General features: G+C 46.2%; 2 protein-coding genes across 7 annotated transcripts in view; one reads left to right on the top strand and one right to left on the bottom strand.

Annotated features, from left to right (window-relative positions):
• The window catches only part of EEF1D (eukaryotic translation elongation factor 1 delta), a 37664-nt gene extending 22510 nt beyond the window's left edge, over positions 1-15154 (bottom strand). For 3 of the 6 annotated variants that reach the window (XM_074943709.1, XM_074943710.1, XM_074943712.1), the window contains exons 1-2: positions 4965-6232; positions 849-972 (exon numbers count right to left, since the gene is read on the bottom strand). In XM_074943709.1, the coding sequence (XP_074799810.1) occupies positions 849-972; positions 4965-6232 (1392 nt within the window). Of the gene's footprint in view, positions 1-848; positions 973-4964; positions 6233-13158; positions 13211-13322; positions 13340-15039 lie in introns of those variants that run through there. The other 3 variants (XM_074943713.1, XM_074943714.1, XM_074943715.1) reach the window with 3 other exon arrangements.
• Positions 13765-22266, top strand: TIGD5 (tigger transposable element derived 5). The gene is given in 3 exon segments (XM_074946712.1): positions 13765-13800; positions 15429-15554; positions 15557-22266. Coding segments are annotated over 3 exon segments (2487 nt in total). The 3' UTR covers positions 17882-22266.
• The last annotated feature ends 1894 nt before the right edge of the window (positions 22267-24160 follow it).

The following is a 24160-nucleotide window of genomic DNA, read 5'->3' as shown; positions in this document are numbered from 1 at the left end:
GTGTGAGCCACCCTGAGTACTTTATGCTGGAACTGGAGTTTGCTTTCCCTTCTCTTCCCCCAGCATAGCCACCACTGCTCTGGTGCAGACAAGTAATATTTGCAGCATTCCCTCCTGTTAACATTACAGGAAAGCCAGAAAGGGAATGTGGATCACAACCTCTCTGGAGTGTTAGCACCGCTCTATTCCCATCAGGCACTCGGTCTCCAGGATGTGCCTGGCAAAAAAGCAGCTTGGACACTCCTGAACACTGGCTCCCTAGGAAAACAGGGAATTGCTAGATATTGTAATAGCTCAGGTAGGTCAGTCCCGAGCATAACTTCCCACCCTCCCATATTACCTCAACATTTGTTCTCAGAGCTTGTGAATGGGATAGAAAATTACTCACAGATAGGTCACAGACCCTATGTGTGGCCCTGCTGCAGGTAGGGCGCAAGTAACCTGAAGGATTAAGAAAAGACCAGGTAAACTATAACCCAGTGTTCCCCGCATTCACACAGCTGAACCTCATCTCGTACACGGGCACAGCAGCTTCAGACACACCCTGTATTCTGAGCACTGTGGTTCTCAAACAATAGCCTGTGGAACACTGAAGGGGTTTGAAGCAATTATTTGTGGTCCCCACAATGAAACATTTTGAAAACCAAACAGGGAATTTGGTGACAGGACCTGATAGTCCAAGAGAGGATCTCTTACAAATTGGTCTCCAGAATAGGAGAATGACTACCAGACCTTAACTACATACAGGTGAGAAGGGTCATTCTTTCACCTGCTATCAGTACTGGGAGCTCCTTAGACCGTAGCACACGGCAAAAACTACTTCCTTGCTACTTGAGGATATGTATTACCTGTTGGCATGAAGGCCTGGCAACTGGCCCATTCATCTGTTCATAGTATCTCTTCTCAGCATCGTCATACTTGAATTTATCAAACCAGATCTTCTCATGCATAAGGAATTCAGCTGCCATTTTTCTGCAAATAAGAAGAGACATTATGAGCACCTAGGAACATTTAAGGTTAATTGCTTGTATCAGGTTCATCAGCAACAGCACTTATTGCCCCCCACCCCACAGGACTACGTTGTAGCTTTCTGCCCTTTATCTTTCTTCCTCTCTGGTGAAAAGCTTTAAGTAAATGGGATCCTATTAAGAAAGCAGGGCATTCTAATCATCCACCCACCTGCCTGCCTAATCTGACCTGCATTTAGCAACACAGCATGAAGTGGGAGCTGTAAATGTTGGACAGTCTGCACCTTCCCCTCTGTAAATGCCAGCTCCACCAGGATATATAGATCAAAATGTCAAGACATCTAAAAATCCACACAGGTCAATTAATACAATAGCTTTAAAAACTGGACAGAATCGCAAAACTTTTGGCTCATGTACGGAGACTTTTTTTTTTTTTTAAATATGCCTAGCCAGCCTTAGTAACTAATAGTACTAAGTTCCTTAACATAGCTTGTAACACAACACAGAGTGGAGGACAGAGTGTTTTAGCCACATTACATCTACGTTAAGAAGCAATGTTCAAACAGGAGCAAGTTGAGCACATGGTTCTAGCCCTGCCCACACCTGTATCAGAACTGTTCTGTTCCAACCAGGCTATCTTTACTCCTGGGGGAATTCTGTGCCACTGCACAATGCAGAATTTTGCAGAAATTAACAGTGTGCGTGCAGAATTTCCTTTACCCCACAGAAATGGGCTGCATTGTTGCTAGTCACCACTAGGGGCCACTGGACTCAGCGGAGCCCAGCTTGCACATAGAAGACACTGTTGGGTGGAGAGGGAGCTAGAGGATTCCTGGCAGCTGCAGTTCCCAGCATGCCCTGAGGGAAGGAGAGGGTGGCACGCAGGAAACTCTGCAAGCCTGGTACCAAGCATCAGGATGTTTCTCCCTTTGGATCCCCAGGTTTGTTTGGTTTTTTAGTTTTTTTTTGGGGGGGGGGGTTGAGGAGGGGGGAAGATGGGTGTCTGGGCAAAGGGGGGCCCCTACAACTGGGCTCTGGGAGAGGTGCGGGTGTATTGGATGGGCGGGGGGCTCTGCAGCTGGGCTCGGGGAGGTGTGGGTGTCTGCCCCCCACAGCCATGTTCTGGGTGCGGAGGGGAAGGGGGCACAGAAACAGGAAGTGGGTTGTCATAGCGATTTCTTTAACGCTCTTCTCCTGGGGGAATTTTTGTGTGTCCATATTGTTATAAATATGCTTGCTGACATATTTTGAAATAAACTACCAAAATAATTGAAACTGGCATGATTATGTATAGAGTTATTTTGACAAATAAAATTTGCAGAATTTTAAAATATTGTGTGCATAATTTTTTATTTTTTGGCACAGAATGCCCCCAGGAGTAGATGATTTTACATGGTTAATGCTAGCGCAGTTCGGACCCTCTAGATGGGCTATCACTGAGTGTGCTGCAGAACCAGATTACCCAGTCTTCCTAGATAACTCCTGAATAGTATATGGCATGACAAACAAACAAAACAGAGATACTAAAATAGTGTCTCCTTTCAAGTCAAGAACCACAGAGTATTTCAGAAGATGGCATAGAGAGGGCTCGAAGATGGACCTGCAGGGCTGTATTTTCAGAAGACCCTGTAGTCATTTAGAAATTAAACTGTTACACTATTGGGGAGATATCCTTCCCATTGTGCATTTTGTTAGTCAGAAATCATGAGATTCCACCCCATGTGTGGGATAAGGGGGATGTTCTAAAATGCACAGGGGTTCTAAAATGGCTATGAAAGTAGGTCAACCTACTACTTTGTAAGTGGTAACAATGAATTCAGAGGCAAAGGGGTTAACTTAACATGAGCATGCAGTTAAACAGCTTCCAAAGGCTATTTAACTTCATGGTGTATTGGGGGATGGGGCTATTACAAGAACCTAACATGGAGGACATACAGTTATTTCAAAGCAAGGGCACAGTACAGGAGCTTAGGACAAAAGGTCAGTTTAAGGGGTAAGAGGAGACAAGAAAGGAGCATCTCAGTGAAGTAACAGCAATGACAAGGCCCTGTTGTGAGACATGTAAGCAGGAACAGAGCAACTAAGGAATATCAGCTTATGTAAAGGGCATTTAAAGATCTTTTAGGAAAAGTTTACACCACTCAAATGCCCTACGGCAAGGACCATAACTTCATGAACCAGCCTAGACCTTTGCAAGCCCTACAAATCCTCCAAAACACACCTCCAGATCTCAACACTAGTTGACTAAATAATGCTTTGTACTGTACAGTTGTAAAAGCATCTCAGTACCAATACTGACCCATTCAGAAAAGCAGAGAAGGATCAAGAGAGACTGCTACAAAACCCTCTCCAAATTCTGTAACCCCTTCCCAATGTTCACATCATTCCTGCAAGTGACTGCCAGAAATGCTGTCCATATACACAAGGCTACATGCAGCCAGTTTACCACACACAATCCTAATTATGCACAGGACATATCCATAACACACTGTACATGTTGTACTGACGCAATCTTCATTTCATGGGGAGTGTGTGTGGTACAGATTCTCCTTCCTCCATCTGGCCACAGAGAATGCAATTCAAACTCCAGGGATCACAAGTGTCTCCTCAAAGGGAGGAGAAAGACAGACCTATTCTCTGTGCAATTTATTGAGGTTAATCTAATTCCCACTGCTGGGCTACAATGCAGCACTTAAGTACTGGCCTTTAAACAAACCCACAGAAGAGCTACAGCTCAGAAGGTAATGTGGCCTCTGAACGGTAGAAAAATTTTGGGTTCAGCAAGTAGAATGCAATTATGTAAAATGAAAATACAAGCTGCATTGTTTCATGTACAGTGGAACAAAAATGCTGTTCTATACTCACCCAAGACAGGCAGCTTTCAAATATTTCCAGCCTTGAAACAAAATTAGACTGTTCTAATTAGACTAATCACAGGGCCAATAACTATGGATATTTTCTGCATTTTAAAAATTCATCTCCCTTCTCAGCTCCAATGTTTGTTCATTGGATTTGTTATAATCTAGTTCACCTTCCCTTACACGCCCAGATTAAACACCCACTTTTAGACAAAATGGTTTATCAGATTAGTAAAACTAGCTTCCCTCAATTGTTCAGAGGAAGCACCTGCGGTCTCCAGATTGAAACTTTGGGCCTCTTTTACAGTCAAATGGCACCTTTCATCCCAAAGGATCCCAAAGCTCCTCTACAAACTGAATACACACAGTGCCACAAAAAAGCATCCACTTCTCAGGGGAAGCCAGTGGAAAACCTACATACAGCAAGTTCTAGGGAAATTTTGGTCAAAGCCACTGGAACAAATTCCTTCTCTTGTGAAGGATGCAATGGGATCTTTAATACTCATGCACTGCAAACACGATATCCATTCTAAAGATCTAATCCACACAAAAAAGGCTACTGCTAAACCTGCCTAAAACTCAGTTTATGAACCTCAGAATGATGAGGGGCTAAGTCACCTGTGCCACCCCCAAAGCAATGCTCAGACGATATGGTCATCCCCTCCACCTTTCTGCCGGTAAAGCACTTTGGGATTAAAGGCTCTGTGCAAGAAATGGGTGGCCTGAGCACAGGACTGGGAATCAGAACTCCCAGGTCAAGAGTTCTAACCCCTCCTTTGACTTCAGTTCTCTGTGATCTTGAGCAAATTATCTAACTTGCCTGGCTCCAGCTATAAAATGACAACAACTTAACTTCCGATGTCCCGGGGTGTTTGAGAATTAATTACAACTCATCGTAACAGTGAGCTACCTTAAAAAAGAGGGCCCTCCAATAACCCTGCTGGTAAAGCGAAGCCTGATTAAGGTTAAACAGGACCTTTGGCTCAATGATTGGAGGTTACGTCTATAGCGCCAGTGTTGTGTTTGGCACTAAAGACCCACAGGGAGCTTGCCTTCTACATACGCAAATTATTTCAGCTCAATCCTGAAACATTAATTTTTCGAGTTTGAGTGTTACCCCAGAATAAGCTTTTCCTACTTAGTTTCTGATGCGGGAACGCTTGTGGCACGAGAAGCAGGTCGAGATTGTTTTGCTAGCGTGAGTTCTGGAACCCTTGCATTATCTTGTCTGATCGACATTTTCAGGGCCTCAGATGCATAGTATCGTGATTCAGCACTGTCGTATGTGGGTTTACTAAGCCACAAAGGCTCACTGTCCTTGTGCAGGAAATACCAGGTAGGTGGAGGGTGCTTGGCATCTTTAGAAAGGGAAGGGTTGGTGGTGAACTCCACATGTCGGGAATTCATTCGTTTCCCGGGACTGCGGCCCTTCTTGTCCTTTCGGCTGCTCTTCGAGGCTTCTGGGCAGCTGCGCTCTTGTGGCCTCACCTTCCCTGGGGGATGCCCATCAGTCATGTTCTCGTAGAAACATTTCTCAGCATCATCATAAATAGGTTTCTCCAGCCACACCTCCGAGATCAATGCCTGCAAGCTCAATATCTGAGGCTTGCCATTTATTGTCTGGTGTGCAGGACTGGGCAAACTGGTAATGAAAGACGCACCAGAATGAACCACATCATCTGTTGACAGGTGTGGTGTAGCAGGGGTTGCAGGAGTAGGTAGAGCTGTTATATACCCTTCATCTGGAGTTCGTTGATCAACATCACCATAGTCACTGTTCCATCGTACCGATGGAAGATCGAGGAAGTGTGGATGAACAAAAGATTGAGACCTTTCAACAAACACCTTCTCTGCATCATCAAAGTTGAACTTGTTGACCCAGACATTCTGGATGACATGGTGACAAGCAATCAGACTTGCATGGGTGCAGTGCAAGACTGCTAGGTTCTTCCTTGGCTTATGAACACCTGGGACAGCTTCTTCTGACCAGGACACTAATGCTGGCTGCTCAGCAACCAGTTCAGTCTCAGGGGCCTTCTGGGTCAGGTCATCTGCAAGTTTCTTTCTGAACATGTTTTCAGCGTGATCGAAGAAAGGTTTGTCAAACCACACGCGATCAGCTAATAAACCAGTCAGGACGAAATCTACCTTGGAGACCAAACTCTTGGTTTTTGGAGAGCGCTTCCTTTTCTTTTGCTTCTTCCCATTTCTCACTCTTTTCATGTCTTTCAAGTCGCCCTCGACAGGATCATCATGGCTGTTCATTGCCTCCACCTCTTGGCACTTTTCAGAGGCTGAGGCTGCCAACGTGGCTTCTCTTTCATAATGGAGCCTCTCTGCTTCATCATAAAGGTGCTTGTCCAACCAGACCTTTTCTAGTGGATACAGGAGCTTCCTTGTCCTCATCTTCCAAATAGTGGCAGCATTAAAAGATAAGCACAGTAATGTAGTTGCAACATAACTAAAGAAGCCAATGGCATACATTAGATTTAAGCCACATCTTAAGCATTGCAAAGATTATATAAAAACCCAACACTCAGTCACGATTAATATATTAAGAAATGGTGCTTTGGGCGTTTAATTCAATTTCCATTTCATTGTTTACACATTTCAGTGAGAAGGCATTAAATTGTCCACATGTTTAATGCAAGTTCAAAATTGATCTATTTCTCTGTAAAGCACCTTTTTAATTAAGTTATCTGCTTCCACGTTCACATTTCCTCTGGTCATACCTGTATTAAGTCCTCAAAAACTAAAGCCACAGGGCTCTACATGTAGTTCACATTTTACACTGTAAGGTACAGCTGTCAGTAGTGTAGGCCAAACTTGAATCCTTTTCAAAGTTTTATGGTATAGTGGAGGGATTTTCCAAATCATCGTCTGTTAAACACCAACAATGTGCTAACTAGATATCCTTAAACCAGTATTTTTGGAAAACTTGTTTAAAAAAAAAAAAATTCCCTACTCATGAAGATCTTTTGTAGCGACTGCCAATACAGGACATGCTGTATTGTACTTCACTGCTATAAAACCAGCAGAGGGAGCAAAGGAAACTATTCCCAGAGCTGCACAAAGTTAGCTGAGATAGGGGATGCTTACGCATTTTTTTCATAAAATACGCTCTTGAAAATGAATTTGGCTTCGTTTAACTGAAGGAATGTGCACCCGTTATTAGGTTGGAGTAAGGTTGTGTGTTAGTAACGGGCTCCTGGCTTTCTTGGAAACCATGAATATCTCAAATATATTTTGAGCCAACAAACTTTGACACTCATTGGATTTCAGTTAAAAACCAATTCCTGCCAAATGGAAAGGACAAGAGATTTTAAGAGGGTATCTCAGGGTTCATATATATTAACCTTCATTATATGTGACAAGCTTATTTTAAACACAGCAGTTTTAGAAAGATCTACCTATAACTTTAAGCTAGACTTTGTTAAATGCTATTGTTTCACATTTAAATCAACTGAAATATCCCATACAAAGAAAGTGGAACAAATGTTGCATTTGTTTGGAGTGAGAGTCTTGTGCTTTAAATATTGTTTATAATCCACTATGAAGTCAAATTTAGCTTCCAGTATATCAAAATTATCAAACATGATATTGGAGAGATTTTCCTAACTGCAAGATTTACAGCAGTGCTCAGAAATCCAGGTAATGGTTAGCTACCAAGTTTCAAGATAGTAAAAGAGTAAACGCACAAATCCAATTTAAAATTAAGTAGCTGCAGTTTTTTGCTTACCTGCCCTCTTTGCTTACCTGCCAGTCTCAGTTTCAAGATTCTATGCCACTCTGCAATAGGTGATCAAATCAGAATAATTTAAAACTGAACATTTTCCAACATTCCATTGGTACAGATGGCGATACCAACAGTTGGGAAAAAAAAATCAGAATTCCTATCTCAGGACTTGGCAGACAAGTAAAGGGGAAAGTATTTTCAAATATAAGTGCCTTTGCCATTTTAAACTTACACTTATTATTTTGGGAATTTTTACATTAAGATATTTTTTAAAAATCTATAATCTAAATACAGTATTAAAATCACAATTTCTAAGGGGAACCCTTTTTTTTTTGCTTACAAATAAAAATTGATACTTTTCATCAGCTACAGAAGACACCGAACAACTCTTGTCCAACTGAAACAAACAATATATTTCTCTTGATTAAAATATCGAAACTGGAAACCCTGATTTACCCTATGGACATTAATAAAACACTTATTACAGTAAGCCACCAGTTTCCAAGATAGAAAGAATTAATCCTACTTATTACTTTCAAAGTCAAAGCGCCCCATTAAGTGTGTGGCAATGTGGGGATAAAGCAGCAACTCTATGATCTGGCCCTCAGGATAAGCCATGCTGTCACAGCTTCCTTGACATTGTGACCAAGCAGGCAATGATGACATCAGATTATAGGTCAAAGTCAGAACACATGCTAGTTGCATAAAAATGACTAAAATGTTAATCGGGTGCACAAAGTACTCTAGAATGTAAAGATGACCACATTTCACTCTTTCATTGTAAAAGCATGGTAGCCCCACACTTATTTTAGTGTCAGATTTCTGACTTAGAAATATTGTACATGTTAACCTTTGTACTCAGAGAAAAAGGGAGCAGTCTCTACCCCACAAGACAAATGTTGAATAGCAATACCTACTACAAGAAATCTTTTAAAGGGAATGGAGTGTTTGGCCATTTACACTGAGGAACTGTTTCGCACAGGAGCTTCCTTCCAGTGTATCCACAGAAAAATAGCATCCTCCACAGAGGAAGAAATAACCTGAATTTGGGTTATTGAGCAGTAGGTAGAGAAGGAAAAGGGATGATGATACTGAAAAGGATTAGGACTGAAGAAGGAATAGGATTAGGACTTTTCACAGCCAGTGATTACTTAAAACACGTTTCAGAGTAGCAGCCGTGTTAGTCTGTAATCGCAAAAAGAAAAGGAGTACTTGTGGCACCTTAGAGACTAACAAATTTATTTGAGCATAAGCTTTTGTGAGCTACAGCTCACTTCATCGTGTTATTCAAAATTAAACTACAATGTTGCAAGGGTTGTATAATTTTATTATACTGTTCACCTAGTTTTGACCATCTTAAGTGTACAAAATGTGAAAGTGCAGGGAAAGTGCATGCTTACTTAGATCAGCATGCGCCTAAGATGGATAGGACAGTTATGTCTATAAACCTGAACTTCTAACGTATTGACTGAAATAGCTCAATAAGGACACTGAAGTGGGAACTTCGGGTATGACGCTTTGTACGAGGCATTTTAGATTAATGGAAGGGGGTTGCTCATTGGATTGGATTTTCTTAAATCATACCAAGAACAAAATATAGGCTAGACGTGAACAGATAAAGCCTTCCATTTAAAAAGTCACATGTGATTGTATCAGGTGAATCCGTGGCAGGAAAGTGCTTGCTCTGCATCTAAAGGTCACCTTCTGGTTACAATTCTCAACTACTTCAGAGAAGAGGGGAGATAGTCTTCGCTCTTAATATTCTGCTATTACATGTTTAACATTTAGTCTGCATTACTATAATTGAGGTCTGACATTAGGGGAGAGGGATAGCTCAGTGGTTTGAGCATTGGCCTGCTAAACCCAGGGTTGTGAGTTCAATCCTTGACGGGGCCATTTAGGGATCTGGGGCAAAAATTGGGGATTGGTCCTGCTTTGAGCAGGGGGTTGGACTAGATGACCTCCTGAGGGCCCTTCCAATCATATTCTATGATTCTATAAGAAAGCAACTGCATAGCAGATAAAATGGGAGATTACTTAAATCCAGTTTAACATAATTAGTGACAGTTTCTTGCAACTCCTCAAATGACCTCTCTGATTAATCAATGACATGAATAGCAGTCATTGTGATGTGCATATATGGGGGTACCTGTGCATTATGTATTTAATAAGGGTACTTAGGACTCTATTACTATTACAGGATGCGTGTTCTCATGTAAAACCAGATGAGAGATCTTCCTCTCCAAAGAATAATGACAGGTTTCAGAGTAACAGCCGTGTTAGTCTGTATTCGCAAAAAGAAAAGGAGGACTTGTGGCACCTTAGAGACTAACCAATTTATTTGAGCATAAGCTTCCGATGAAGTGAGCTGTAGCTCACGAAAGCTCATGCTCAAATAAATTGGTTAGTCTCTAAGGTGCCACAAGTACTCCTTTTCTCTCCAAAGAAGTGAAACCAAAATGAACTGTTGTACTGGTGAATGGTAAATTCCTATAAGCACATTGTCATTTCTATTAGAAGACAGAAAACTTAAATTGACAGTGACCTGTTTATAACTGAGCTGAACAAAATCCTAGCACCAGTACATGCAAATCCAGTGATTTTATTGAAAAAAAAAAAAAAAAAAAAAAAAAGAAAGCAGAAGTGACAAGATATTGACCTGTAAGTACTTACTTTTTTTTAGTTCCTATGACAGCATTAAGAAATAAAGTTAGGAAAAGTGAGATGCAGAACTAGTGAGAGCACAGTTAAACAAGTCATATAGCAGGTAGGATAGTACTTGTAGAAAATATTTTAACTTTCAAAAGAAATTATTAACAATACCATTTACTGAGAAGTTGTGGCTGTTTAATACTAATGAGTCTAGAACTAACTAAATAGAACGATGAACATATACATCTAAAACCCAACTGTGTGTGTTTTTAACTAGACAACACTAAAAATACAATTAGATTATGTACACACTGGAGTTGTTACCTCAGTGTATAGGGATCAGCCTTGGGTAAACTGCAAATGTTGAGTATTCAGAATAGTCTTTAGAGATGTTAACTAGCTAGAGTTAACTGGCAGTTAACTCAAGGATTTAAAAAAAAAAAAAAAGACAAGCCTGTAGCAGAAGTTTATTAAAAGATTGTACAAACAATTTCTGGAAGAAGTCTAGTCCCCCTAAGAATTTAACAGGTCTCCTTTTTAGTCAAGAGTGGTTTTGAGACAGAAAAGATACATATTTCGATGTCTGTTAAACATGACGTTTTAAAAGTTAATTCCTTCAAACACCCAGCCTGTGGGCCACATACAGCCTGCTTAAGATATTTATCAGCCCCCCGGGCATGATCAACTTAGCAGAAATAAAGCTTATAAAATTTATTCTTAACATATAAAATGCTAGTGCAAAGAAAATCTTCCAAATGGGAACAGCATGCAGCCAATTAAGAGTCTACAAACATCCTGAAACAGTTCTGAGATACAGTCAGTTCCCTTTTATCTCAGAGTGTTAATTCTTAAACCCAATTATGGTTACGGCTACACTAGAGAGCTTACCACCACTGTAAGCTCTCTAACCGCTCTAAGACTACGGGAGAGAAATCTCCCATCAGCATAGCGCTGTCCACACCGGTGCTTATGTCGGTGTAACTTACGTCTCTCAGGGGGGTGGTTTATTCACAGCCCTACGCGATCTAAAATATGCCAATTATGCTGTAGTACAGACATAGCTTATGACCTTTTAAAAGTCAGATTTTTAAATAATGTAAGTGTACAATTGCCAATGTAAATTGCACAATTATACACATAGGACAGTTTCAAATGCAATTACCTGATTTAACAAAAATATCACATCTACATTAGGGGAAGTATTTTAACAAGTTAAAACCCTAGCGTAGACAAAACCATTATTGATTTAATATGTGTTAGCTTCTGGAGGTAACCTTAAGTAGCCAAGGCAACTCGGAAGAGCACTGGTAGGTGCTTTGTAACAACTCTGCCCAGAGCTATTCATTTCACTTTCACGAGCACTAAGCTTTACAACTAAAAAATAATCTTACTGTGCTTTATGAATAATCTCTGCAACAGTTTCTATTCCTGAGTACGTCAATAGTAAAAATCAGAGAAGTGAAGAACGCTACTCTATACTTATATGCAAAGTACAATCATCTTATAAGTCTTTATCGTGCTCCCTAAATTGAATATGGTTATTCATTTCTTATGCATTTCATTCATCGTAACTATTCTAGGAACTACTAGTACTATGTACAAAATGTTTCTATGATTATAAAAATACGTGCGCAGACTAGACAAGAAAAGTGCAACAACATGTGTTCTTGCTGCACAGGTTGGATACTGGCCTTTGTATTATCCATGCCACTGAAACATAACAGGCAGCAACTTAAATGGCGGCACAAAGTGTACCAGCTATTTTGTAAGGCTTAAAACATCAAAAAGGCAATGGTATTATTTGTGTTGATCAGTACATAGTTATCAACCTCCCTCACCCAATGTAAAGTTACACAGGACAATGCAGTGAAAACTTCCCATAAGCAACATTAACAACCATCTAAAAGCCCTCTAAGTTTCAACAATTTCTAATTGAAAATGCCTAGTTGGTCAGCTTCATTTTCAGTTTCTGCTTATCACTACTTCTTCGCTCTCACAAACTAAAATAAGGCTGTCACATTGGATTTCCAATGATCCAGGGGAATGCGTAGTTAAAAATGTGATGAAAACATTTATATCAATGTTTCATAAAACCCAAAATAAGATTTGGGCTTAAGCTTTTTAAGTGTATTATTCCTTTAAGTTTTTTTTTTTTTCTTTTTAATTAACGGAACACTTTTTCCACAGCAGCTGTTGTTTCTGGAGGGAAACGTCAGCTGCTTTTCAAAATCCACAATCTTAAATAGTGCAAGATTACCAATGAGTTCACTGTAACTCCCTACAGTAGAGCCCATCGATAATGAAATAGAAGGCAAATACCAAATAGCTTCATTGCCACATAATATGAAAACTGTCATTCTGATTCTTTACAAAATGCAACTTTACGATGAGGTGGTTCCCACTGCATGGGTTCTGTAATATTTTTTTTGCAGCTCTCCACATCTACAGGTCATCATTCTGGATGTAAATCTGTTTATACCATTTGGCATTACTGATCTAGACAAAGCCAACAGGGATTATTTATAGAGTACTCACGCACTATCTCACATGTCACATCCATCCCCCAACAGAATCTACTGAAAGCTAATCCCAGCAACAGCAAGGAAAATAAATGTCAACTACAAGTGAAAACCCAGAGTGGAAAGAGAAATTTGGTAGTTAGTTCAATTATGTGCACATAAGTAAGAATCACTTTAGTTAAGCATTTGATCTCACTAAAGAAATTACCAATCCAGCTACCTGCAGTACTTTTTGTGGGGAGATTACGGAGCGTTTCAGGACGTAACTGAGCAAAAGGATTGCCAGTCAGCCAACAAAATGACAGTTGGGACCTCCCAACTATGATTCCTTGAAACCTTGACATCTGCCCCAGGTGATTAGCAACCAATAAGCAGCACCTAAAGTTACTCAGCTAATAGGTACAGAAAAGCAAGTCTGGAGATACCTGTCACTGGGAAAGAAAGGCTCCATTTGCTCCTCCAGACAAGTGTGTAGTGCTGCAGAAAATCAGAGTTGGGAAAGGATAAGAAATAAGTTTAATAAGAAAAATATATCAACTAGTATCGGAGAATGAACAGAATAGCGAGGGGGGAAAGGAGGAAAGTATACCTGTAAAGAAAAGGAGGAAAGCCAGGCAGGGAAAAGAATATGTACCTAAAAGAAAAGGAGAAGTGAGCAAGGAGGCATAGGGTGCATAACCAGAGAAGGTAATAAGGAACATCTGGCCAAGGCAAGCAACTCAATGGTATTTCTCCTGGTCTGTAACAGGACAGACTTTTGAATGCTGCATCCAATCAATTCCAATATGTCATGGAATGTTCTAGGCATCAGTGGGCAGAACCCTAGCCATTTTGGTGCAAATCAGAAAGCCAGAAGGGGGTAGAGGGGACACACACAACCCCCTGCATTTAGTTAGCAGAACCTGCAATTTTAACCACATCTAATTGTGTGCAGATCAACAAGCCGGTTCATAGCAGCATTTGGGGGGGGGGGGGGGGGAGGGAGGGAGAAGGAGCATGCCAGGAATCCGTGAAAGAGGAGGAATTGGAGAATGGAACACAAGGAGCTTATGCAAGGAATGGAGACTGTAAGAAGCCCCTTATGCGTGCAATGCACTCAGACTACAAACACAACAAAGCATGCGACTCTCTAGGTAATAACTGTGGTTGTGACCAGAATAAATCAGCATTAAATCAGAGATTATGGAGTCAGATTGCTACACAGCAACAGAAAACGCAAGAACAGCAGAATAATCCTGAAAGGTTCAGGACAGCCTGAGCTGTTACAGAGCTAAGAGGAAGCTGGGGATGATCAGCAGCTTGCTGCATCGGGCCCTTTCTTAGGGAGTGCTCAAGGATACTTCATGACAAATAGGCCTATCATCAGGGAGCTAAAGTACCCAGATAAGCGGACCCATCAGATATTTCCCCTTTGGTTTTTCAGTGCAGAGAGCCTCGAGTGCCAGCAGAAGTTACCAGAGAGAGCTGTTGAAAAGTGAGTCAGCACCACAGAGTTCACCCACCCCTCACCTTTGGGCTGCCGGCACACAAGAAAGAGCTCCCTGGTTGTGAGAAGAGCACCGGGCAAATAGGGTGATGCTCACAGTGGGGGTGCAGGGGAGGATTCTTTGGAGGACCCACCTATAATCCTTCCTTGGCACCACCTGCATCCACAGCCGAGTCATCAGCTGTGAGGGAAGCACACGCTCATGCTGGTGGGGGAAGGAGTCTTGGGGGGCTCAGGTACGATCCCCCCAGGAGCTTACTCACCACACAGGCATGGGGAAAAAGCGATTCTTCTGCGAGAGACAGTCCCTGCCGCCACTCGCTGTCCCCCCCCCCGGGCACCACCGCAGGGCTCCCTGGCGAGGAGGGGCGCAGAGGATGGGCAGGATAGCGGAGCAGGGCAGGCGAGGACTCTCCTTGGGGCAAGCACAGAGACCCTGCCCCCACCACCTGCCCGCCGCAGGGCTCCCTGCCCGAGAGAGGAGCGGATCCTCGGGGGGGGGGGGGGGGACAGAGGGATGCAGATGAAGGCCCCCCCCCGGCCCGAAACCACCAGCAGCCACGGGGGAGGTCCCCGCCCCCCGGCCAGCAGCCCCCTCCCGCGAGCTCCCTGCCCATGAGGGGAGCACGGGGCTGCTCACGGGGGGAGAGGGGAGGGGTGTCGGGGAACCCACCTCAGTCCCACCCCCTTCCGCGCGGTGCGGGGCCGGGCGTCGCCTCCCCCTGCCCTCAGCTCCCTCCCGGGGCGGTGGCCCGGCCCGGCCGTGACTCCAGGCCCCTCCGCGCGCGCCCGCCCGGCCCCTGCGGGGCTCCATACTCACGCGGCGGGCCCTCAGCTCTACTCGGCCTCAGTCAGCGGAAAGGAAGCAGCGCTGGCCGCGCGGGGGATTCTGGGTCGCGGCGCCGACCAACCGTGGCTAGAGGGAGGGGGAGCCGGCGGGCGGTGGCGCTGGGGGGGGGCACGTAGAGCGGGCGCGGGCACGGCCGAGGGGGCTGTGGGAGTGGAACAGTCCGGCTGAGGGGTGGCTCTTTGCTGTGAGGGGGATGGCCCGTTCTGTGGAGGGGAATGGAAAAGGCCGAGGGATTGGACACCCCCTCTTGCGACAATAGAACATTCCAGCGAGGGCCGGCTATAGGAATTACAGCCTACCACAGGTGGAAGAGTCCAACGGGAGGAGAGGGGGGAGGGTAGGACGTTCCACCTCGGGAGGGGGGGAGGAAGAGGAGGAGGAGCAGCGACGGCGCATGCGCTGTGGCCGCCGGCCCGCCCTATCGGCTCTCAGGGGCCAGAGAGGAGACAAAAGACCTTGGCTCCCCGCCCCCGGTTATAACGCGCCCCCCCCGCCTCGGGCCGGGCCCCTCCGTCTCCCCGGCACGGTCCAGGGCCGGGCGGGTTTATGGCGGCCGGCGGCCGCGGCCCCGGCGCCGGGCCCCGCCATGGATCCAGCCGCGGCTCGGCCCGGCGAGCGCGCTGAGCGGCCGCAGGCAGCCCCCCGCATGGCCTGCGGGCGGGACGCGCCGCTGCCCCCGGCCGCCGGGGACCCCCCGGCGCTGGGCCTGCGGGAGCCGCCGCGGAGGAGGCGCTCCCCGGACGGGACGGGCTCCCGGCGGCCCCGGGGGCGGCCGGGCAGCAGCAGCAGGGCCTCGCCGGGGCTGGAGGAGCCGAGCCGCCGGGGGCCTCCGGGGCAGCCGGGCGGACGGAGCCCGCTGGAGCTGGAGGAGCCGGGCAGCAGGGAGCCGTCCCCGGTGTGCCTGGAGCTGGGCGAGCCCGGGGCGGCGGCGCGGTGCCGGCGGGGCGGGGGGCCCCCCAGCCGGGGCCCCGGGGGGCTGTCGGTGAAGATGGCCTTCCGCCGCGCCTACTCCATCAAGGACAAGCTGCAGGCCATCGAGCGGGTGAAGAAGGGCGAGCGGCAGGCCTCGGTGTGCCGGGACTTCGGGGTGCCCGGCGGCACGCTGCGCGGCTGGCTCAAGGACGAGCACAAGCTGCGCTGGTTCCTGGACCAGCTGGGCGGCGAGGTGGGCACCCAGCGCAAGAAGATGCGCCTGGCCAACGAGGAGGAGATCGACCGGGCCGTCTACACCTGGTTCCTCACCCTGCGGCAGCACGGCGTGCCGCTCTCGGGGCCCATCATTCAAGCCCAGGCCGAGGCCTTCGCCCGCCAGATCTACGGGCCCGAGTGCACCTTCAAGGCCAGCCATGGCTGGTTCTGGCGCTGGCAGAAACGCCATGGCATCTCCAGCCAGCGCATCTACGGCGAAGGCGGAGGGGGGGATCCCGCCGCTCCGGGGACCCCGCCGCTTAAGGCTGAGCTGGAGCCTGGGGCCCCCTCTTCCGCCTTCCCGGACCCTTCGCTGCTCCTGCCCCCGCCTCCTCCTCCAGCTGCCACGGCACCTTCGGACGGGGGAGGCTATGGAGACGAGCAGATCTACAACGCCAATGTAACCGGACTCTACTGGAAACTGCTGCCGGGCCAGGCTGGGGAGCTGCGGGCCCATTCCCCCCGCCTGCAGCCTCCTCCCCGCCGGAGGCTGGTGGTGAAGGAGTGCGTCACCGTGCTGCTGGCTGCCAACCTGACTGGCTCGCACAAACTGAAACCGCTGGTGGTCGGGGGGCTCCCAGACCCACCCAGTCTCCGGCACCACAACCAGGACAAGTTCCCAGCCTGCTACCGCTACAGTCCCGAGGCCCGGCTCGGACCTGCCCTCCTCCGGGCCTGGTTCTTTGAAGACTTTGTGCCAGGAGTCAAGCGTTATCTGCGCCGCAGCTGCCTCCAGCAGAAGGCGGTGCTGCTCCTCAGCAGCCCCTCGCCACCCTCCGGTGCTGGCCCAGAGGAGCCACCCCAGCTACAGACCCCGGATGGCTCCATCCGAGCCCTCTTCCTCTCCAAGGCTGCAGCAGGGGGCAGCTCGGCTGGAGGGGGAGGCCGGATCCCAGCCCCACTGGAGCAAGGCGTGGTGTCCGCCTTCAAGCAGCTCTACAAGCGGGAGCTGCTGCGATTGGCCGTATCCTGCGTGGCCAGTGGGGGAGGCAGCCCAGCAGGGGGGCCCAGCCCAGCCGGAGGCGGGACTGGCCCCCTGGACTTTGTGCGCTCCTTCCTGCTCAAGGACATGCTCTACCTGGCTGGCCTCTCCTGGGACCTCATCCCTGCTGGCTCCATCGAGAAGTGCTGGCTACTGGGGCTGCGCGCTGCCTTTGAGCCCCAGCCTGGGGAGGAGGAACAGGGGGAACCGCTGGGTGGGGATGGAGGCGGTGGGGACAGCAAGGTCTTCAGTGACCTCACCCACCTGGCTGCTCTGGCCTACAAACGCCTGGCACCTGAGGAGGTGGCCAACTGGCTGCACCTGGATGATGCGGCGCCAGGCATGGAGGGGGAGGATGGGGAAGGGGATAGTGGGGATGAAGGACCTGGAGGCTGTGGGGGGGATGAGGAGGAGGAGGAGGCAGCAGGGGTGGGTGCCGGAGGTGTGGGAGGCAGTGGAGTGGAAGAGGGAGGGGATCCCCCACTGCCCACGGCCCGGGAAGCCATCAGGGGCTTGGAGACAGCGCTGCGCTGGCTGGAGAGCCAGGACCCCCGACAGGTGGGACCACTCAAGTTGGTGCAGCTCCGCTCCCTCATTAGTATGGCCCAGCGGCTGCACCAAGGGGGTAGCTCAGACTCATAGAGGGTGCGAGGGGGACTGGAGCTGGTCAGCCACCTACTGCTGCATCTTTGGAGGGGTAGCCCCACCAAACTCCCATGGGATGGAGGGGGACTAACCCCACTCTGCAACGGGACTGACAATGGGGGACCTAACCCCCCCACCCATCGTTGCTAGGGAGTGGGGTCTAATACCTCATGGGGCTCAGATGTCCCTCCCCCTGGAGCTACCCCCCTGTAATGTCACTGAGGGGTAAGCCTACTTCCTGGGGCTAATAAGGGGGGCTAACCCCCCACAAAATGCCATCACTTGAGGGCTAGTCCTCACTCAAAACATCATTGGGAGGTGCTATTCCCTACTCATGGAACTTAGGGGGATAATTCCCAGCAACATCACTGGAGGGCTAATCCTTACCCCTGACATCAGCAGATCCCCCAACCCATGGGGCAGAGGCAGGGGGACCAATCTCTGTATCCAGTGTCGCTGCAAGGAAGGGGCTTATCCCCATCCTCCTGGGATTGAGGGGAAACTAACCAACATCCCCGAGAAGGGCTGAGGCGAGGGACTGGACATCAGTGGGACAGAGAAGGCACGCTGCCCCCTAGCTTGACTGAGAGGAGGGGATTCTCCCTCACACGGGTGGGACTGATGAAGATGGCGGAGCTGTGAGATGGTCGGCAGTAAGAATCCTGCTGTGAGGGGAAGGGGGCCATGCATGTCTATACACCGCCTAGAGAGGCTCTTCTCAAGTTGTAAAGAGGAAAACAAGTGCCGGGCAAGGAACGAAGCTAAACGGATAGCTTGGCTGCTGTCTCACACGCAGAGTTCTGTGGAAGTGAATCCGGGTGGCAGCAGCAGCCTCACTGTCCAGACCCGAATCATCAATGGACTGTAGCTGCTACTAGGATGTAAACTGGCAGCCATGTGCTTCGGTATCTTTTTGTAAGAACTAATGTTACACTCTGGAGGGGGCCTGGTCATTCATACCTTTCCCATTTGCTAACTGGTTTTTTGTTAAACTAGGGTGGGTTTAAAACTGGGGTGGGTTTTACATGCACTGGATTAGAACTGGTACGCTCTCGGCTGGGGGTACTCTTAATAAGCTACAGGCCACCCCGAGAGCTGGTGAGCTAATGTAACCTCCATGGCTACTTTATGTGCACAAGGGCTGCCATAGCCCTTAAACCCTGGATCCTTCAGACTATTTAAAAATTCAAATACCTTTTTTGCAATCTTCTTATAGCAAAACAGTTAAGCCTGGTGACTAGGAAGATAACGAAATTCCCTTCAGCAGTGGGACGTTCTGCAGGCAGAAGATTCTTGGTTTTGCCTCTGTAGAGGCTGTTATAGTGAGGCAGCTAGTAACCTGTCCTGCAGCTGGAGTGAGGCAGGAATTGGAGGGGCCCACAACATTTATATTAAAAAATAGAGGCATGAGAGTCTAATCAGAATCTTTTTTTTTTTTTTGGCCTGATTTAAAACAAAAACAAAAACGTTTAGTCTGGCTATTTAGCAAAAATAAAAAATAGTTGAACAGTCCTGCATTGTGGCAGGTGGGGATGGATACTTAGCCATCTTTTCCATCTCATAACTTCAGAGTCTATGAAGATCTAATCAATTTCTGTTCCACTTGTGGGGGCGGGGAGAGGGGGGTTTGGTAAATCGTCCCCTTAGCAGGATGTATAGTGAAGCAAAATAGATTTTAATGTGACTTGTCTTCTTCAAATGATGTGGCAATTAAGCTTTTGATTTAACCCTTGAAATTGCATTAACTATATGTGATTCTCCTAAATTTGTTTCAATAGGCAAAGTCATCCTGTTACCTGTAAAAAAACAAACAAACAAAAAAAACACTGGCTGCTCTGAAAAAGAATCTCCTGACTTGTAGTTCAACTCTTGCTTCTGAGCCCATGAACTAACACTGAGACTTGTTTACAAAATAAAATCTCATAGCGTGAGACCAAGAAGAGTGAATAAATTGATACAGTTGCCTTATAAACCTGGTTTTCTCCATTTGGATAATCAGCTCTGAATAGTATCCTTTAAAACTGGAATTCCAGCTTCTGCTTTGGAGTATCTTTATTAGGGACGGGTAAAGACTGCCTGCTAGCGAATGAAAGAGAGTTAATTTAGGAAACAATAGACACAAAAACTAGCACAAAACTGACAGCAGGGTTCACGTTACAAGGAAACTGTCTTTTCAAAAATATAAAGGTAAATTCCACTACAGTAATGTTAAACACTTAGATTACTGGAGCCATATGCACTTTTTAAAAATATCTATCTTTATTTTTGCTGTTCAATTTGCACTGTCGTCAGAGCCAGCATATGAAATTGATCAGACTATTTTCAGTTTTCTCACTGTCACGTACAAGTGTATGGCAGTATTTGAGTTGCGAACACGATAGGAAAGTTTTAAGTTACATAATTACTTCCACTGATTTACTTATTTTGATTATTTAAAAATAATTTCTATTACGTTTTGTAATTTTTTTTACAAAACTTAAATTTTAGCCCTAAGCTACCTATATCACTTGAATATAGGTCAGCAATTTGTATATTGCTGAAAGATATCCTTTAGTCAAACACAAGTCTTTGGCTCAATACAGAGGTAATGTGGTGAAATTATATGGCCTCTCTTATACTGGAGGTCAGACTAGGTGATCTAGTCCCTTTTGGCCTAAAATGTCTGTGAATCTCTATGAAGATTTAAAATGTCACTCTTTGAAGGAGAGTTGGAATTCTGTGAGACAATGATTTCTCATGTGGAGCTGCATACGTCACTTAGGGATGGGGGAAAGATTCCACTTAAGCCTTAAAATTATGAACCAGCTACAGCTTCTGGTTCCAAAGGACTGGACTGTTAGGAAGATGGAAGAGGGTGAAGGACTTGAGTCACACTGTTGACCCTGTGGCAGGCTGGCTAAACTTTGCAGTTACTAATTTCCTTTATTTTTGAAATTAGTGTGGCTAAGAGAAAAGTGACTACACAAACGGCCTCGGTGGGATCCCTGTTTGTCTTTCAGTGACTCCAGATAAAATGGACTCAATTATCAAGTAAAAAGATGTATTTTATAAGTACCGGTGCCATTGACTCCCTCAGGATCTGAAAGTCAAGCAGGGTTCTTTCTTACTTTGCATCATCACAAGGAATAAAGATTCCAGAGCTGGAATTTATTTGGCAAGTCTGTTGATGATGCATGTGACAGAGTAGACACCAGCTCTCATGAGCTGCTTTATATGTGTATGGCTAAGAGGTGTAGGACGTTTATCGGAAAAGTGATCTGTTAAAGGATGAGCCTTTAACTACAAAAATCAGGAGTAAACACGGCAAAAAAGTAAGTCGTACCTGGTTCAAAAAATAATGTAACTGGAACAGATTTCCTTAAATCAGTAAGGATTTAACTTTGTTTTTTATAAACATTTTGCTAAAAGCTCATTTTAAAAGTACCCCCTCCCCTCAGTCTGATCAGTGTCATTAAGGGAACCAGGAAAAGATTATTAGGAAAATACAGTGAACACTTGGGACTCAGATGGACTGTTTCAGGGAAAGGAACTGATTTCCTTTGTTTCCACATTGCTAGTGGAAAGGAAAGACCCCACCCTAAAATTTTTAGTTGGTGTGAGCAAAGTGTAGCTCAGAGCTTGGCAAGATGGAATATTGCATGCTGGGTCAGGTAGTCTTTGGGTTGAACCTCTTAAAAACAACAGTGGCTGTAAAATGCTCTTTTTATGTAACTTAGGTTCATCCCTCAGCTTTCCAGCAAGCTGCCAGCGTTAATCCCAGTTGGGCAAAGTTTGGATAGCACTGGGACATATCTGTATGGAAACTAGGGGTTGCTAAAGCAGCAAGCTGAAAGGTGAAGCAGCCATCAGAGGAGCTGCAAAATCCACTGGAAGAGAAGATTTAAGAAGTTAGGAGTAATCAATGGTACCAAGGCTTTGAGAGGCTTGGGATGATGAAGATCGAGTAAAAGTGTGATTTTGGCCTGGAAGAGAGCTCTGTCTCACTGGAGTTTAGAGGGCGGAAGCCAGATGGAAAGTCAAGGATCAGATTGGAAGGTGATGTCAGATTTTATTAAAGAAATCTGGACGATCTGATGTGAAAGGGGCAGGAGGGAGTCAAAAGTAGCAAAATGAGTTGGGGCTACAGGTGTGAGGGAGGAGAAATGAAAAAGCTGGCAGAATTAAAGGAAGAGAGTGAATTTGTAGTGGAGGAAATCCGCATGGTCATGTGACTTACCCCAGAGATGGTTAATATCACCTGAACAAGAGTGGAGAAAATGGGTGTATTGTGGTTGTTTTTTAGCTGCTAGGTGGCTCAGAGGAGACCTGAGAAGGTGCTATCCCTGCCCCATAGATCCCACAATCTAAATGTTTGCTGACATGAATGAAGGTGACAAACAGGTGATGAAGTAAGGGAGGTACACGCTATACCATCGCACCGATAAGCCATGTATGTATGTTCACAATTAGGGAGTATAGAAAAATTATTTGGAGCTCATTTTAGCATGTTGGTGAAGTCATGTACTTTCTAGATAGGCAACAATCTGGAAACTTTCTACTGTTTTTTAAGAAACATAAATAAATACTGGTAAACGTCAGGCCTTGTATGTTTCACCTGGGAACCTACTTGTTTTGAAATCCTTGATCGTGAGGCTTCTCTTTGGGTGGCCAGCTATGCTTTGCAGTACTAGCTGCTGTAAAAGTCTCTTCCCCGCTTCCTCCCACCCCCCCCACCCCAAAACCCCCCCACAAAGACCCAGTATGGCTGACTGTAGCAATCTCATTCTGACCTGTATCTTTTCTGCCAGTCCCAACAGAGTCTATTAGTTACTGCTTCCAATCCTGGTCTGTGGGAATTAATAAAGCAATCAGTCAAGTGAAAGGTGTTTTTTCAAAAATTCTGTTATACTGGGGGACAGCTTGTGAGCTGCACAGAAACAACACTTCATAAATCCATGATGACCTCCTTGTCCTCTCTCTCACCCACTCACATACACCAATATCCTGGCATATTTCAGTGTGTCACCTTTTGGGAATCGCTGCTTGGGTTGCTTCAGGCCTGAGTGTCTGCTCTTCTGTGTGGATGCTTCAGGCTGTCCAAGGAGCTACTGCCCCAGAAACGGGGGTTAGGGTCTGTATCTCCCAGGCACGCTTTTGTCTCCCAGCATGAAAAAAATCCTTGTATTGTGCATGGGGGAGAGGGGGTGAGAAGAGAGGAAAAAGGGATGGTATTCTCCCCACGTTACTTCCACAATTCCAGAGTACTTGGCTGTTTCTGTTAGGATGATGAGCGGCAAAATAGTTAATTATACAGATTCAGTCACTGGAGGGGATGAGTGAATATTCACACCTGGTTATTTACTATCCTGTTGATGTCACATAACCTTGCACCTGCACGCATCAATTCGTGTTAACTTGTGCTGCTTCTCCACTCTTTTAAATGTGGTTGCCATCTCGCCATTGGCACAATGATGAGTCATAGATTCCAAGGCCAGAAGGGACCGTGGTGATCATCTAGCCTGACCTCCTGCATGTCACAGGCCAGGGAACTCCCCCAGAATAATTCCTAGGGCAGAGCTTTTAGAAAAACATCCATAGAGGTGCATTGTCACGATCTCAGAGCTACTTTTTCAGGCTGTCGGTATTACAGACTTGGTGTGACAGTGCTGTGTTGGGTCCCAATCAAAGTTATTGTTGTAGTAATAAGGGCTGTTGGGTAACACTGACATCTCAAAATTTTGCCACCGAGTGCTTTGGATATTGGCAGTCTCTGGAGGAGTAACTTAGTGGCAAACAGATTTAGTTCTAATTTGTTTGTTACCCACTGGGAGGTTCATCCAGTGTGACTAGGGGCTGCTGCTTCAACCAGCTAGTTGATGGTGAAGAATAATTCTCAGAGGCTGAAATGTAAAGGAGGTGTGTTGCAATGCCAGTCATGAGAACCTTGAAGTTCTTGGTATGGGTCTATCGTGAAGTAATACGGTTGAAATACGGTTTAGCTCCATCCCCAAGAATAACTTCTCCCTTCCCCAGACATGGAATGGGAAGGCCTCTCATTTATGTCCCGTATTTCACCCTGTGAAGCACCAAAGTTCAGAATTATATAGCTAGGAATATTCTGCCTAGGGAGAGACTGGATTGTCAGAATCCAAATTTAGTGATCTGGTAGAATGGGGAGTTGTCCAGTCTGGGATTGGGAGTCAGGACACCGGGGTTCTAATCCTATCACTGTGGCTATGGCGGGGGGCGGGGGAGAAATGTAGAAGAGTTAGGGGCTGGGGGGACACTGGACTCCTG

The sequence above is a fragment of the Natator depressus genome, chromosome 2 (assembly GCF_965152275.1).
Source record: "Natator depressus isolate rNatDep1 chromosome 2, rNatDep2.hap1, whole genome shotgun sequence".
NCBI classification, from domain to species: Eukaryota; Metazoa; Chordata; order Testudines; family Cheloniidae; genus Natator; species Natator depressus.
The sequence above is the reverse complement of the archived record's forward strand: the minus strand, read 5'-3'. Positions and strand labels throughout refer to the sequence as shown.